Raw genomic sequence first — 17,176 nt, 5'->3', positions numbered from 1 at the left:
CTCTTCAGAGGGGGCTCCCTTCAGAGGAGATAGGGGTCCGGGCAGACTTTAGCTCCTAGGTGCACAGCCATGCTTATGTCTGTACAAAAGACTTCCTTTTCCTCCTGGCATTCCCTCTGTGCCCGTGCAGCATCCTAGAGCAAAGTGCATCTTTCCATTTATGGATCACTCACAGCAGGAAATATCTTAAGCCCTCAAACCTGTCATCAGTGTATCTTACTGGCTGTGCACAGGAGTTGTTGTGTCTTGATGTGAGAGCAGCAGGACTGCAGCAAGGCAGCTGAGGGCCCTACATAGTCCTATCTCTTGGTGAAATTGCACAGAATTAAGAGCCCAGAGGGACATGGTCCCACCTGAGCTTTGCAGACTGGCATTTAGAGATAGGTAATGTTTGCAGTAGAGTAGTGAACTGACACTGTCCCTGTTGGTAGCTGAGGAAAGGGACACCACAGCGATGCTCTGTGTGGTCACCAAGAGATGTTACCCACAGTGACATTCATCTGGCCAGAGGCAGACTCCTGTACCTGAGGCTGCGCTTCCTTTGTCTGCACGGACTGGGTCAACAGCAAATAAAAACTTGAGTAAAGTCAGGTCCCCGTAACATACGCACCATCATTTTGATCTTCTGTCTTGTCCAGACCTCCACCGACTGTAACAGGAGCCTGTACACCTTGCACACGGAGATGTGCTCTGACATTAGATCAGCTCCACCTCCTCTGTATTGTCAGGTGTTGTGCATCTCACTTGCAATATCCACGTGCCAGGTGTGGAAGTGGGTGCAGGCTACAGGTTACAGCATAAAAAAATATAATAGGCCCTGCCTACATGGGGCAGGGCTGGGTCATTCTCCTTTGGGCTTACTCCACTGTAAACGCTGAGAGAGCCTGTAACTTCCAGACTGATCCTGCCACTGCCCTCCCCTGCCCCGCCATCAGGCTAGGATCCTGATGGGCCTTGGGATGGCTGCCTAAGGGCCATCACGATGCTCTTCCCCAGAGCAAAAATGCTGCCAGAGGCAGCTGTGGGTCCTGGCCAGTCTGTGATGCTGCGGGGTTGTCTCTTACAGGGTGCTTCCCGTACCTGCCGGACAACATCTCGGAGATGAGTTGTATTATTCCCTTCCACTCAATGAACACGCTGCGCAGTGGAGCAAGAGGCAGGATCGTACCAAGCTCACGGGCATCACACCTGTTTGTAACCTCTCCAGAGGCTTCAGTTAGCCTGAAACCAGTTTTCTAATGCGATTTGCAAGGTACAGGAGCTTTACCAGTGAGTTCTTTTTCTTCGTTGTTGGAGAGGCAGCTGCAGAGACTTTGCTCAGGGGACTCCCACTTCTCATCTCTGTATCTGCAATCTTAATCTCCTCCATAGGATGATAGGTCTGTCTCTGTATGGAAAGCTTGACTGCATAGCCACTCTGAATGATGGTACTCCCTGGACAAGAGAGAACTTCTTGTTAATCACTTGTATTTAGACAAGATCCCAGAAGTATCCCTGTGACTATGGTCCACCAGCCCACGACAGCTATCCTACACACGGCTCCACAACTGAAAGCTTTCAGTTCCTAGTGAGAGTTTGCATTTTCCTAATACACCCTTGTTGGCTTGGGTTGTGGTCACCTCAGTACCTGTGTTCCCAGCACTCTCTGTCTCTAGGCAGGAGGAAACCATTCCCCACTGGTTGCTTTACACATTAAGAGGGAAGGAGAGCAGAAAATGTTGTTTAGAAGCAGTTTCTTCCCTATTGCTGTCAGCCCCTGCAACAAGCTTTGCATGACCTACTCATCACCAGCTGAGATCTTGCACCAAGAAGTCATCCTCTGGGCCAAACCAACAGCAGTTCACACAGCAGTGAAACTTCCTCCTGACTTGGACTGGGGTGCTTTTTTACCTGAAGCTTTATGTCCATCGCACTCTGCAGGCAACAACTCTGCTGCTCGTTCTCAGCAGTTGAGCTCTAAGGGAAACAGAAACAAGTGCTTTTCTCACAGACAAGCAGAATGTCCTTGTTCCTTCCAAAAACAGGGTGGAGACAGCAGGATTGGACCCTAAGCTGAGCTCTGGTATGGCCACCTAGGCAGCCTCGGTCTGTACCCCTCTTCACGACCACTCCATCCACCACGTCTGGGACCCAGGTATGGTCACAGATGGCTTCAAACACAGAGGTATGTTACCCTGTCAGTGCCCACAGGCCGCCGAGCGCAGATGGCATCGCTGTTGGGGGAGACACCGCCCCCGCAGCTCCAAGAGGTGCTCAGGTGTTGGAGCAGCATCTGCCCTGAGCGAGGTGATTGCATCTGGCTCACCCAGTCCTTTACGTCCCACCAGCCAGCTGCAGGGCTGGCCCACGGTTTTCCTGTCCTGTACACAACCACCACTGACCTCCCCCAGTGCTTTCTAATGCCTGTTGGGAACAGATGCCCCTCTCTGCGGAGGGACAAGGACGATGCTGCAGAAGGGAAAAGGTCCCTTACCCGTTTTGGAGGTGCTGCGGGAACAGCTGTGACCCAGCAGCTCCCATATCTGAGTTGCACCCCCCGCTCATCCCCACATCACACCTTCCAGACGAGCAGTCACCACAGCAGCGTGCGTGTGCCTGTCCATACACGCACATCTATATGCTGTGTCTCCTCCCTGTCCCTTGGAATTATATGCCTCAATTCTGAGAGGCAAATGAATCATCTATGAAAACATTTATATAAAAAGGAAAATGTTTCAATGACATAATTTTTTTTTTTTAATAAAGATTGTTTGGAGGAAGGGAAAAATATTTTTGGAAAAAAGTGTTTCCTTTTGCAATTTTTGGATGGTTTCCCAAATTTATATTTTTAACCCTTCATTTTATTCTTTTGTATTTCATTACATGTGTAAGTGTCAAGTTGCATAACAAGACAAAAAGATAGTGCTTTTAAATTAGTACTAAGTGGCAGCTCTAATAATCTTAAATTTAAATTATATTAAAATAAATTATATCAACTGCTATCTCTTACCATAACACGACATGGCAGTGCTAGTACAGAATGGGATAAATATATCATCAGGTATAATGGGCAAAAATTTTTAAACTCAAAATCCAAACTAGAAGTGAAAGAAACTGAAATTCTGAAGTTAAATTCAGATTTCTGAAATGCCTCCCCCTGCCCCATGTTTATCAGGAAGTATTGAAAATCAGTGCGTATTTTACAATCTGAAACCACAATGGTTTGGGTTTGTTTTTTTTTTTAAACAAGCCTGTGAAATTGCAGTAGCCACCCTGAGCACCCTGCTTTGCTCAGAGATTAACTATATGCCAGGATCACCACCACCCTCAGACAAAAAAAGACATTTCTGAGATCGATTGCTTGAATGGCATCAGCTTCCCTTGCCTCCTCGTGCAATCTTGCAGGCCTTCCACAGCTGATCAGCAGAACCGCAGCCTGAGCAGAAGTGCCACACCTCAGCAGTGCTCTCCCAGGGCTGGCTCACCTGCTAGCCTCTGCCAGCCTCGGGATGCTACGGTCTGACTCTTTGCCCCTTATTTTCATGTTAAAGAAAATATTTCCCTTCAAAACTACATATGCTGCCTCAGGTCCTCTTCCATCCATTGCATGGGAGATGCTGCTGCAAGAACACCTCCAAGCCAGTGCAGCCGCTCTGCGGCGAGCGGCCCAAATGCCGCCTGCAGTACCTGCTTGCTGAACCCGGGAGTTCGCATCTTAGAGTCGTCTTGGCATGTACCTGCCTCTTCAGACACCACAGTAATTATTTACCTCTACTTACATTCCCAAACCTGCTGCTAAGCAGCTCCCCAGCCGTGTAACGTATACCCAGTTACAGTCACTGTGGAAGGACCGCTGCTGCTGACCTGCTTGGCATTGCATTTCGGTCTCAGAGAAGCAGCATGTTTAGGAGGGCCTCCCCCGCCCTGTGTCACTCCTGCCCAGGACCCGCAGCTTAGTTTGACAAACAGCCGGACAGCACATACGCACTGAAGAGGACGAGGATCACTTTGAGCAGCGACTGTATGGCTTTCCTCCCAGGGGTGAGCCCTGTCCTGCTGCAGGACAGTGGTCCACATCCCACGGGACACTTGGGTGCCCGCCGTACACCACCAGACCTCTCCTTCTCACGTTCTTGGCATGGATCCAGCTTAGTGTGGTGCTTCCAAAGCTCTTTCCAAGGGAACTGGTTTCAGTCCTGGCCCCAAAAGCTCTGCATCCCTACGACACAATGTGCTGGGTTAACGCAGGCTTCCCTGTACCTACCCACAAACCCCTGGCTTACCCATCGGCTTTTCAAACCCACAGCTCACCCCAGTAATGCAACCCTGTGGCTGCAGTGCAAGGGAAAAACCACCAGCAGCAAGAGCTGTTGGTTTTCCCCTTCTGTCAGCCGGGACCAGGCTTTTCCTTAGGCACAGGCAACCGGAGGGCTTCACCCTGCTGCTCGGCCAGCACACAGCACACAGCAGGAGCCCCAGCTGCTGACCCGGCAATGCAGCTCTTCTGGCACTGTCTGCTCTCCTCAGGTGCTTCTCCCAGGTGACGTCTCTCCTTTCTCCAGCTGCCTCAGTCGTTTGTTCAATATTTTACAGCACATACCTTGAACTCTTGCTCTAGACTCAGTCTCACTGCTTGTAAATAATGAACACAGATGTCACTCAGTAACTGTACACTGGGTTGTTTTTATCACAACCGAGATTAAATCTGAGAAAGAAAACCTTCCTTAAAATTGAAAGGGGCCGTGCCCTCTAATCATGAGTGCAATAGGAGCTGATTGTATTATTAAACTTATAGCAATGACTTCAGGAAACACAATGATGTGTTTTACTCAAATTGCACACTTTTTTTGAACAGCTGTAAAATAGAGTATATGTGTAAATATTGCCATCACTGAAGAAGTATTTGTAATTTTAGCATATAAATATAACAGGCTTTTCAATGGGCTTGATGATGCCACGAGGCTGCGTATCAAGCACTCGGGTAATTCCAAAGTTGTAAATGTATTTGCTGTACAGAGGAAGTGTGTCAGTGCTCGCTTCTCCCAAGGAAACGGAGATGCCGGTCCCTTTTGGAGAGCCAGCGGCTTTCCCCAGCATGGCTGGCACCAGCCTGAGGGGCCAGCAGCTTGCTGCTTCACGGAGCGGCTTCCTTTCTGTCCAGAAACACCGCTGCAGCACGCGGAGCAGCGCCTCACCAGCTGCTCAGGTAGCATGGAGGGGTGGCAGCTTTGCGGTGCACCCACCAGTGCCGTGCACTGTCGAACTGCAGCTCACTGGACACGGCCGAGGGGGGACCCGCAGTCCTCCCGCAGATGGTACCTCCAGGAAGGGAAAAGGGCAGGAAGCACAGGGCAGGGTGGCGCACCTCGGTGCTTCAAGAGACACTTGAGCAATTTCCTAGCTACAGATTGAAGCAATAGTCACATTGGTGTCATCTCCAATATAGTAAACCTCATCTCTGCCACCCTTGCACATCATTGGAGTGGTCAAGGCGCTGCTCCCAGGCCAGTCTCCAGTGGACTGCTCTGTATGTGATGAAACATGAAGCCATTGTTTGCAGATGCCTCTGATGGTCAGTAACCTAAGGACCCAAAGGATCATCTTCCCAGGCTGCCCAGCATGCAGTGCAGGCTCCTGCCTTGGGGAAGCAGCACTCCAGGCTGCATGGAATGTATTTTTAAGAGAATAAATCTATTTTTTTGTATTTGCAGACATATATTTGGGCTGGGGCAGCTTAGTTGGAAGACAAATAATGCAAGAAATCTTTTCATAATCAGACTCATCCAAGTTAAGCAAATTTTCCAGGGTTACAGTATTGCCTATTTCCCTAAAACAAACTGTGTGTCCAATAGAGCTATCGGCACTGTTTCACCCTCTCAGAACTCTCCCTGTCTCAGCATGCTCCATAGAGGGAAGCCAGCTCTTTCCTCCCCAGGCTGCCCATGCAGCGGATACAGATGGTGCTCACCTCCTCCCAGTTACACAGTGCTCTTAGTCTGCATGCCAAATGTAAACACACACTTTATCTGCATGTCTCTCCTGACTCAAACACTGTCAGCTCTACAGTATATAACCAATAAAAACCTCTTTTTACATGTTTGTGATGTGGTATTTATAGCTCCGGCTGAACCCCTGCACAGTGTCCGTGACTCGGAGGTACTGATGCCCCTTGGTGAAGTGCCGAGGCACCTCCAGTCTGCAGCACTGTGTTAGTGCCGAGTCTGTCGACCTCGTTCTTAGGTTTTTGCCTCTATCCAGGCAGATCTCATACATCCATTCCTAGGCTGCATTTAAGGCACGGACCATGCACACATGGCGAATCAAGCTGAACACAGCCGCTCTCCACTCAGACTGGATGACCTGGACTTGGCATCGCTGAGAGCGGGTTGGAGGAAGGGCGTTCTTACAGAGCGAAACAAGCCACTGCTCCATTAGATTTCCTACTCTCAGCCAGTATAGATTGTACCAAGATCCACTTCCATCACCTGGAAGAAGCTGGAGGATACAGAGGTCAGTACAAGTGGCAAAGCCTCCTTCATGGTTCCTTACTTTTTGCAATCTGGAGGTACAATCAGCATCTACCATATGCAGGACCAGCCTCCGCGACTATAACCACGTCGTTTGGAGAGAAGTACGTTGATTTATAAGGGGCCCTGGGCACCACACTTTATATTAGACAAAGCTCTTTTCCTTATATCTGGTTTATTCTATTTGACTGAAAAACTCTATTAAGAAGCTCTGTTAAATGGATTATGGGTATTGACTGACATTGCAGGAGCCATCCATAGCTGTCACTTCGGCTCCTACTCCCTGGGTAGAGCTCATTTAACTAGAGGCAAAGTCCTACAAACATTCCTTCTGTTAAATATTCGTCTACGAAAACTGACTTTTGGCTTGGCTGACACCCCTTTCTGTCCCAGTTTACACAGGCAGCTATCAAACATCATTAAAGAGGTGGTTCTTCACCTCTTACCTGTTACTGTAGCTACAACACAAACGCTGCTGCGCCTGCCTTGCTAAGGCCAGCAGAGACCTGTAAACACGTAAGTGAAGCGTTATTGTCCGCAGCTTCCACATCTGCTCGAAGTCTCTCCCCTGCCAACACCCGACGCATGTACCACAGGGCCGCTCTTCTCCTTGTTTGTGAATCAAGGCCGGGCTCACCACTCCTACGTGAGGACATTATAGTAGGTGTACGGGACTAATGACCCACCGGCCAGAGCACTGCTGCTCGGCCATGAAACTTCACTTTTTCTGAAGCCTTTTTTTTACTCTGTTCTTTTTGATCAGTCACATCTACTTGGTTTGGTGGGTTTAACTGCTCCTCGTGTTGCCTACAAACAAGCATACTCTCTTATTACTCCCGCCGCGAACCTTTCTGCTTTAGTTGGACCTGTGAGAAGGTTGCTGCTGTAAATCATCTTTATTGGTGAGATTTTGAGGCAGATTGCATATGCTGCCCATGCCCAGATCAAGCATTGCTTCTTGTCCCGTGGGTTCCCAATCAGCCACTCACGGGGGTCTAAGTAGCGTCTTAGTTTTAACTCTGGCATCACATCCAAAGCAGTATTGACCCAAGCCTCGGGGGCAGCTGACGGCTCCCCTCCCTGTGTTTCCTGACCTTGCAAACTGATACCACCGTGACCCCCACGCCAACCAGAAGAACAGCCCCAAGGCTCAGCGCCGTCGTAGCCAGGCAGGGAGCACCCGCCTGCCTCCGGAGCCAGGCCCGCTGATCTTTGGATGCCTTTTGCGTGCAGCGTCGCTTTTCACTGGCACAGGGCACCCAGCTACTCACGTTCCCACCAACAGCCTGCCTTCCAGCAGCTTCCCGGTGCGCTTAGCCTTGTTAATACCTTTACGAACATGCTTTTTAATCCAAGGCATCTGAAACCCAGACTTACTTCCTTGCTTTTGGCATTTGCACAGATGGACATATACAATTGATTTCAAGTTCTCTTCATTCAACTTGAACTGGGATTCTGTGTGGCTGTCATCAGGTTATGGAAACAAGGTTTAAGGGTACGTAGCCCCTTCAGTCCCCACAGACATCTTCTCTGTTACACACTGTCCAAGCACACAGATGGCACGAAGTCAGGCACAGCAGCCACAGCTATTTCCTTTCAAAAACACCACCAGATAAAGCCGTCGTATTTTGCATCACTTGGTGGCCTAGACACCACAGGAAAGGGACGGGTTTGTTCTCCTCGGCTTGCTGAGGATTCAAGCCAACATCTGTCAGGCCTCAGAAGACAAGGGTAAAGCGAGGTGGGAGCAGGGTGGAGGGCACCCTCCTGCTGAGGCGGCCATGGCACAAGCAAGAACGCAGCCAGGTCAGGGTGAAATAAATGAACAAGTAGGAGGCTGAGACTGGGGCTTTGCCATTGCAAAGCTCAGCTGGGAGGAGAATCGCCTGACTTGGTCCAAGGCCTCCCTGGACTCATCTGCACCAGCTCAGTTCCAAGCCTCTCCTAGGACTCCAAGGCCAAGACGCATCGCGTGGCTCCATTCACAGACCATGACCCCGTCGCCTCCCTACACCACAAACACGAAGGCCAATGTTTCCCTCCAGCCCTGCAGCGGGATGGCCACAGGCAAACTGCCTCCCTGGGGCCAGCCAAATACCGTCCTTCATCCGCAGCGACGCTCCCTTGCTCAGGCACTGGGGCCTCCCCTTATCTTCTTTAAAAACCACCACGTTACTGGGAGCACAAGCTGTTTCCTTCTGCGCAGGAAGCCCCAACGCTGGCTGCCAGTGAACATATTTGACATTAACTCTTAGTGACCCAGACTGGGGCCCAGCACTGCTCTCACTTCTCCGGTGCACCGTGGGTAATGCCTCTGCGTACTTGGGGCTAATCACCCGTTATGGTGCTGTGGAGAATAAACCAACGTCCTCCTAGCAATGACAGAACTAGGCCTGGATTAGCCATAGAGTTGAAGCCATTAACTTCAAGCTCCCATCCAGGATACTCCTATGGTGCATCCAACAAAGCTGGGTCTGTACAGGGCAAACAGTGAAATAAAAACAAGTGGGCTGAAAATGGCAACTGGAGGAAGGTGAAGGCGAGGACAAGATCAACCCTCACCGTTTCCTTCATGAAACACCTGCACTAGCTCAGTGTTCTCAGCTGGAGTTTTTCCAGGTGCCTTCAGGCCCACCAAGATCTTACCAGCTGCAGCCCTTCCCATCCCAGGACTCCCTTCAGGAGCAGCTTGGCTATCCTGTCTCCTCAGCTGGACCAGCTACCTCCAGAACAGTGATGAGTTGCCAATAAATGGAAATCTTGTTTTCTTCAAAAGCCGCAGCGTCTCAGCTGCTTCTGAGAACAGGTGTATTGCCCAAGCCGTTCACACTTCAGCTACGAGGGAATGCTGGGTGCATCATACCCACCACAGCACCCTGAAGCCTAGGTAAATAACGTCCTAAATCCTCATCCACTCAAAAAGCACGTTCCCCCTGTGCTGACCCAAACCAAACTGCACACTGGAGCACAGCAGGAGTGTGCTGATGGCGAGGTTTCTGGCCCCTCTGGGCTAAGGGGCACACGGGAAGCATCAGGTAAGGGCGTAAGGTGTAACAAAGGCAAATGGAGTACATGGAGTACTCCGGTCACACTCCGTTCTAAATTACATCCTCCATCATTCACAGCTACAGAAAAATCTAGCTTCTGTTGCTGATCAGGAATTCAGTAGTCTGATACATACATTCCCAGTTGCAGTAATGTTTTTTCATGCTTACCTGAGACCAGCACGCTGACGTATCCTCAATGAATCGGGAAAAAGCATTCAAATTGAGCAGTTTGACTAGCTTTACATGTTATTCAGAAGTGAAGATACAATTCTGTGAGCCAGGAAAAGTTACTAAGGACAGGAGTGTGTTGTCCAAACATCAGTTCTAACTCTGCCCGAGAACCCGAGACTGGAGACACTTCTGTCCTGTAACAGTGGATCGTGGCTGAGACTTGAACCTCCCCATGTGTTAAGCCATGAGCACCCAAGGCTTAAAAAATCTGAAAAAAAGGTATGCGGGGCTATGAGGAAGAAAAAGGGTAAGTATTGAGTCTGTGGAGTACATATCTCATACAGCACCCAGGTAAGTAATTTCCATTTTCAGGTGGTTGTGGCCCACATGTCTGTTCTAACCTTGGGTAACTTCAAACACAATTCCACATAGGTGCAGCGTGGAAGCAAAGCAAACAGTAATTTCACCATTTGCAAAATCTAGCACTAATTACCAGATGCTCAAGCAGAGGAGCAGCATTTGGTGGAGGTACGAGGAGCGAACGCTGCAGAGGCTAGCTGGCAGGATGGACGCGCCGAGCACCACCCGCAGGGGTTACAGCGCACGGCCCGGAGGTGCGTACAGCCAGCGACTTCGCTCAGGTAACTGCCATCTAAAACAAGTGGTTATCCAAATAGATGGTCTCTGCAGAGAGACTCGTACCTAGGACCTCTCCACAAACAAGGTAAATGCATTCAGGGGCTTCTGAAAGGCATGAACCCTCAGATGGAAAAGATACTTCATCATCCAGGCTGGGCTGGCAGGCCAAGGTATCTCTGTCTTTTAAGCATGAAGTCTAAAAAAACGGGTCATCTACCCTTGTTCGAGTGAAACAGCCTTAAAGTTATAGGGGTGCGGTGATACAGCGTCTAGAAATGAGAACAAAAGAACAACAGGGAGCAGAAGTCCCTTCACGGAGGGGTGTAATTAACACCAACAAACCATTTAATAAAACAGAGATCCAAACTTTTGGCCCCATGAGCCAGCAGATCCCCGAGCACAGGATATATCCAAAGCAGTTTCTGTGAGAGTGGAGAGCTGCGAGCTGGGTCTGGAACACGGTAAATGGAAACCATCTCCAGAAGGTCCTCGAGCTAACGGCACGTAACTGCACTAACAATACCCGAGGTCTGTACGCGTGGCACATCTGGCCACATACTAGTAAGAAAGATTTGGATGTAGGTCCCGCGTTACCAGAACTCAAAGCCCTCATTAACAGGCTCAAAGGTCCTGAAACTATTTTGGACACGGGGACATAATGAGTTTCTCTGGAGAAGTGTGGCTGGAGGGAGCCTAGACAACCAGTGCAGAGGAAATGTGTAAGGTTAGGTGAGAGAAACCCCACGCTAAGCAGGTATTTCAAACATTATCATAATTCTTTCTGCAAAATCTTCCATGAAATGTCTTTGCACATCTTTTATTTGGCAGTGGTCTGAAGTTTGCACTTACTTGTGCAGCTGAGTCCACCTCTAACACTTTGATAGAGTGTGAACACGACAAGCGATCTCTTCAGCTCAACAGCACTTCTGGATGCTTGTGAACAAGTCACCCTGCTGCTATTTTGCTTGTTATTTTATGAAGCATGTACTAAACCAGACAATATTTGCAAGAGAAGCTACAAAAATTGTTCTGTCAGTGCAAGAACAGGCCCATTAATAATACCATCGAAGCAAGGCCAGTCTAGCTGTCAGCCTTCCTCACCGATCCATCGGGACACAGGAAGGTTGCACCTACAGCTACGGTGAAAACAGGCACCTGCTTTGTGTTTCTTTGAAGCACCGTCACACTTGACGCGACTGAAAGGCTCCCAGTACCACATCACCACGGTCTGTGGTTGGCTGGAAACGGGGAAGAACCACGTGTGACAGAGAATTTGGTCAGCGGCTCTGCCCCGTGGCTATGTGCATATGTAAGAATGGGATGAAGCTGCACGCACAGAAGCGCAGGACTGTGAGCCTGGGCTGCATTCCTGACGTGAATTGGATATGTTACTGCATTTCTCGGCCTCTGTGATTGATGTTTTCCAGGGAACTTCCAGCCACCACATTGACTTGATGCCCGTTAGCACCTGGAAGTAACGGACAGACTCCACAAGCCCTGCAGGAGCCAACAGACTTTGTAGAGAAGCAACAGCTTCAGCAGACCGATTGGCAAAGCTGGAAAAAACTTATTTTAAGACAATTTATTCTTTGCATAAGACACATCTCATGACTGATATGAAAAGGGATGCTTTCCCTCTCCACTGACCTTCTAAAGGTGACTTCTTGTGGGTTGTTTGGGCATTCATCCAGCTGATGCTGGTAACACCCTGAGCAAAGGTCTGGGAGCATGCCAATAGTTCTGTGACGGCCGTGTGCTTTGGGGAAGAACGCCAGGATAACCATTTCCTTTAAGTTTCAATATTACTTCCAAATGAACAAAAAATTGCGCCTTCAGAAGTTAGATATATTGGAAATTGCAAAAAAAATCATTGGAAAAAGCACCAAACTTGAGAACCAAACCAGCCCGTGGCAGCTAATTCTCTTTTGGTAAAAATTTTTGGGAAAAGTAACTCATGGAATTATCACCACCTTTAAAAAGAATCTGAAGTATACAAATAAATTAAGTTTAGTCACCTCACTTTATGGAGCCACTTCATGGCTTAAAGACTAAAAGATGAACTGTGAGCACCTTGACCACAGTACCCTCAGTTGAAGTTTTTAGAAATACAGCAAGAGACTGAGTCAGATGAAAAGGTTCATAATAAAAAAAGAAACTGAAGCACTCCAGTGAAGTTGTTCCTCTAGGTTTATGATCCAGTCAATTACTACGATAACAAAACAGGGAGAACCCATGCTTTGCAATTAATTTCCACTACAGGCAAGACCATAGCAAATATTCTCAATTCCATACAAAGATTGAACACAAAGACCCTGAGCTGACAGTAGTTTATTGCAAAGTAGATGCTAGGACCTGACAAAAACACAGGCAGCTGGAGAACTGGGAAATACAAATCTTCCTGCAGATTCACCCCATCCGAAATCACAATCTGACTAGCGAACGCATGCACTCAGGATTCAGATCCCCATGGCAGATTACCGTGGTCCTTCACCTTCAGTACAGAAAGGGAGCTCCAACTAGGGAAGAATATTTTTCTTTCCAAAATGGGCACCAACCAGTTTTGTTGTTGGAAATGCAATTTACCTTCCCACGGAGCAGAGTGAGAAGTGGCAAGTCCCTGAGAATAGGTGGAAAGGTTCGCTACCGAGGGTGCGACCAGACTTGGTCACAAGGCTTTGCCTGTGCCCAGCAGCCTCAAATCTGTGATAAAGGTCATCCACCATATGCTGAAACAGCTCAGGCAACCCCTACAGGGAAGTCAGGGCAAGCAAACAGCAAGGGAAAGAATGGCTACACCACGAGGAAGGATGCCGAGATGAAGAGGGCCTGGTGACCCCGTTAGTTACAATGCCATCTCCTCCTCAGTAGGTGACCGTGGTAGGAAGACTGCACAGGCAGCACTTCAATGGGACCAGCCGTCATGGTCAGACTGAAGGCCCACCTAACAGATCCTGGCACAGGGAGCAGAGAGCAACATGCTCAACACACACACTGATAGCCTGGGCTCAGAGCCACCCCTGAAGCACAGCAGAAGGCACCCCTGGGATGACAGAAGCAGCGGGACACGAGTTGCTAACTGCTGGGAGAGTACCTGCTTGAGGAGTATCACACACTGGGATGCTGCAAAGAGTGCGAGACCATCCTGCTCCTGGACAAACCATGGAAGTTTCACCATGTGGCCTGGCAGAGCTGAACCCCAGCACTAAGCTGACTCATCGCTACGCTGACTCACCACTGCCACCTTTTCCAGGTCTGCAAGCTCCAGCTGGCCTTGGGGTGATCATGCTTCCCCCCAAGCTCCCCCCTCCATCCCAGCAATTCCACAGGATTCATCCAGAACAAAGGGAGCAGTCTTTGACCCTCGCCCAGCCACTGCTCCCCTCTGCTTAGGGTGCAACCAGTGCCACTGACCACGAGAAACTGGGCCATGCAGGGCAGGGGCTGCAGCACAGCAGCTCTGAGTTGTCCAGCAACTTGCTGCACAGCCGGATCTGTGTCTTCACTGAGCCTCAAACACCCCTAAGAGCTGAAAGTACTCTGAGCTGTTCACTCTCTAACACCCACTAGGGCTTGTTAGCAGGGGCTGGCTGAGGAATAGGTCCAGAGTCCCCAGAGATAACAGAGAGGGCAAGGTGCAGCAAGCCACAGACCATGGTCTTCATCTTCCAATGAAGACTCTGAAAGCAACGAACAGGCTGCACCAAGTCACAAGGCCTCCTCGCCACCTCCTGGCATTCCCATTCCTCTGCTCATGCCCATCACCACATCAGCCAACACCCACCAACTCCTTGCACACCTCCACAAAGGGTGGGAACTGCCAGGGCTTCATCTCCACCTTCTGATTTCAGTGGTCACCATGGTTTTCAGATGTCTTTTTGAAAAGAGAAAACGGTCTGGTTGTCAGGTGAAAGATTAGCTCCACTCAGTCAAACCAATGGCAATGTGCAACAGGAATTCTGTTTACATTTGAATGTCTTCGACAAATTACTGCCTGCTGTTTGACAGAATTAGCCTGCTGAATAATCTGCTAAGTCTCAGCCAGAACAAACATAAAGCACAACAAAGCAGCTGAAAGTAACATTAATAGGCTGATGCAGAATTGGCTTGATATTTGTCTGGAGAAGACACCATTTGGCTATGTTAAGCTGAGGACTATTTTATTTTCCAGTGGGCCAGAAGTGGTTTTCTGAGTTTTTGACACTTTGCTAGAGCAAGTGGGATGACAGGCCTCATGGCGAGAGACAGCGCCATCACTAATCCCAACAGCAAACCCCTCCACAAATACGGAGACCCATAGAGGCTGGAAGCCTGGTTACAGAACACAGCACCCCAATTCTCGGATCCTTTTCCCACCTTCAATCAGACTAGCCAAGAGACTGGATCAGCTCTTGGTGTGTTTTAACGGCTGTCACACTGCTCATCCTGGAAGAGGGTTTCTCTGGGTAGTGGTGCTGATAGGCTTTCACCCGAACGCAAGGCAGGGAGTGCCGAGTCTCAGATTACTCTCTGTTCGCTCTCAGTCACCCCCTGGACACCCCTCCTCCGTGCCCCGCTGGACTCCCAATTCCTGCCCCACTTCAGTGGCAGTTTTCTGACCACCCATCACAAAGTCTGCCTTGTCCCCTGGAAGGGAATGCGAGGGTGAGTAGTGCTGCTGAGGTGCATCCCTTTCAATAAAGGGCTCAAGTAGCAAGGACATTTGCAAAATTAGAGATATGGGGAAGGCAGCACTCGTTTAGACAGAGGTTCAGGGAAGAGGGTCCCCCATGGCACCAAATCCAGCCACTTCAAATGGGCTTAGTCCTCGACACCTCCAGTCTGTGCCCCCTCACAGACTATTACCCCGCCTCATCAGAGTCCTCCCCGTTCTTGTCCGAAGGACTCCTTATGGAGGTACCCCCTCCTCACACACTTCAACATCTAATGAGAAAGCAACCGGAAGATAACAGACACAGTCAGGAGGAAGAATGATCTCCAGCTACTAAGGAGGAGACACAAGAAAACAGCAGAAGCCACGATGCTAGAAGATAGAGAGTCTGTGGCCAAAGACAATACAGCTATAAACAAGGAGGGGCTGCAGTCATGTTTTCTTCAGGAAAAGTGTGGGCAGTGTAATTGCAGAGGGATGAGCATGGAACAAGAGGAGGTACCGGTCCTCTAGCAGAATAGAAGGTGCAAGGACAGAAGGAGATGGGGACAGACTACACATGTAGAGACGTGGGGTCAGAGAGAGTGAGAACAGAACAACTGAAAAGTAGAAAAAACAGTGTGAACAGAGACCATGGTTAGATGAGATAGAAATAAACTCTAGGAAGGGGAGGATGAGGAAAGTTGGAAGAATTAAGAAAAGTCTAATGCTAAGTGGGGAAAGGAGAGGAAAAAAGGACCTAAATGTTTAAATAAGACTGCTCTGTGCGATGAAAGGAAGGCTCTATGTGCTGAATTAATAAGGAAAATATTTGGAAAAGCAGCCGAACCAAAGTGATTTTCAGAAGCGTAACAATGGCAGCTGCCACATCATCTCGTCAACCCAGCCGGAACGGAATCAACAGGTACACAGAGCGCCTACCTGCAGCACGCAGAAGAGAGGAGGTCCTTCAGCTAACCTACTGTCTAGGCAACTCTGTCTCTACATAAACAAATATGAATAATATTTCTAGTTTTTAACTTACAAATATCCAGTTCTTATTATTTCTCTTGTTGAAAGTATTTAATAAAACAGTATGCTTAGCACACTCTTAGTAATACCAGCTTTCTTTCTGAAACAGGGTGCATATGGTGTAGCAGCCAATGGACCATTTTGGAGGGGTGTGATTTGCTGCTACTAGTAGGGAAACAGTTGCACCAAATTGTCATATGCCAGATAAGAATAGAATTGGTCAAAAAATATTATTCTTCAAAACAAAACAATAAAAAAACCCAACAAAGAAGTTTACATAAATTCTACACTAAGCTACTATCCGTAGCAACCAGCTTCTAGAGGGTCTTGTGAAATTACCAAATTGTAAATACACATATAGGTAGAAAAAAAAACCCTAAAAAACCTCCAGCTATAAGCTTGACTTTCAAAAAGTATCTGCAGAGTCAAAAAAGTCCCAGACCAGCTTGGTAGTAAAGGATTCTGTGTACACTGACACTTCAAACAGCTGTGTAAGAGATTTTTAAAAGGATGCCAAGTCAAAGGTTAGGTAAGTTTTTGTAAGGCCATTCTAATGGAAGTATTACACAGTAACTCATGGTGGAGTCCCTTCGGCAGATACTGTTACAGACTACGTGAACATCTTCATCCCAAAGAGTGGACAACAGCAGCACTGTGGTCTTGTTGCTCCTCTTCTGACACCTTCTACTTTTCTTACATGCTGGTAGCTTGTTGCGGGGGGACCCCAGGCGTAGGCTGGCGAGGCAAAGTATACATGGCCCCAAGAAACTGGTCTGCAATGCGACCGGCTTCTCTCAGTCCACTCAGCAAAGCACCATGAACAGTCGCAGGGTAGTTGCGAATTGTATGTTCTCCCGCAAAAAACAGGCGAGGAATAGGCTGGGAGGAACAGAGAACACTGTTACGGCTTGTTCACGTTCTTTCAGATTCTGCAGCAAACAGATACTTTACGAATAATGTCAGAAGTCCTCTAATCACACCACAGTCTCCATTAACATGAAGGTGGTGCATATAAAATAGTCTACATTAAAAATATTTTAACCTGTCCTACAAATTACCAAGAAAATCTTTATATACACCTTTCATTTCACAGGAGGGTTTCATGTTTGTAATGACTGTAACACGAGGAAATATTTTGCAATTATTTGCTGATA

The 17,176-nt window shown here is 48.5% G+C and overlaps 2 protein-coding genes across 4 annotated transcripts in view; one reads left to right on the top strand and one right to left on the bottom strand.

Moving 5' to 3' along the window:
- Window positions 1-6,072, top strand: part of LUZP1 (leucine zipper protein 1) — a 46,891-nt gene extending 40,819 nt beyond the window's left edge. Inside the window, exon 4 of the mRNA XM_087760500.1 lies at window positions 1,067-6,072. Within this exon, the coding sequence (XP_087616626.1) occupies window positions 1,067-1,105 (39 nt within the window). The 3' untranslated portion in view covers window positions 1,106-6,072. The remainder of the gene's footprint in view (window positions 1-1,066) is intronic.
- A 6,460-nt stretch (window positions 6,073-12,532) lies between these two features.
- Window positions 12,533-17,176, bottom strand: part of KDM1A (lysine demethylase 1A) — a 50,688-nt gene continuing 46,044 nt past the window's right edge. For all 3 annotated transcript variants that reach the window (XM_087760503.1, XM_087760501.1, XM_087760502.1), the window contains one exon: window positions 12,533-16,901. In XM_087760503.1, the coding sequence (XP_087616629.1) occupies window positions 16,716-16,901 (186 nt within the window). In that variant the 3' untranslated portion in view covers window positions 12,533-16,715. The remainder of the gene's footprint in view (window positions 16,902-17,176) is intronic.

This window comes from Nipponia nippon, unplaced genomic scaffold, assembly GCF_047370975.1.
Source record: "Nipponia nippon isolate SJK-2023a ecotype South Korea unplaced genomic scaffold, ASM4737097v1 scaffold_23, whole genome shotgun sequence".
Lineage (NCBI taxonomy): Eukaryota > Metazoa > Chordata > Aves > Pelecaniformes > Threskiornithidae > Nipponia > Nipponia nippon.
This window is presented reverse-complemented; position numbering and strand designations above follow the sequence as displayed.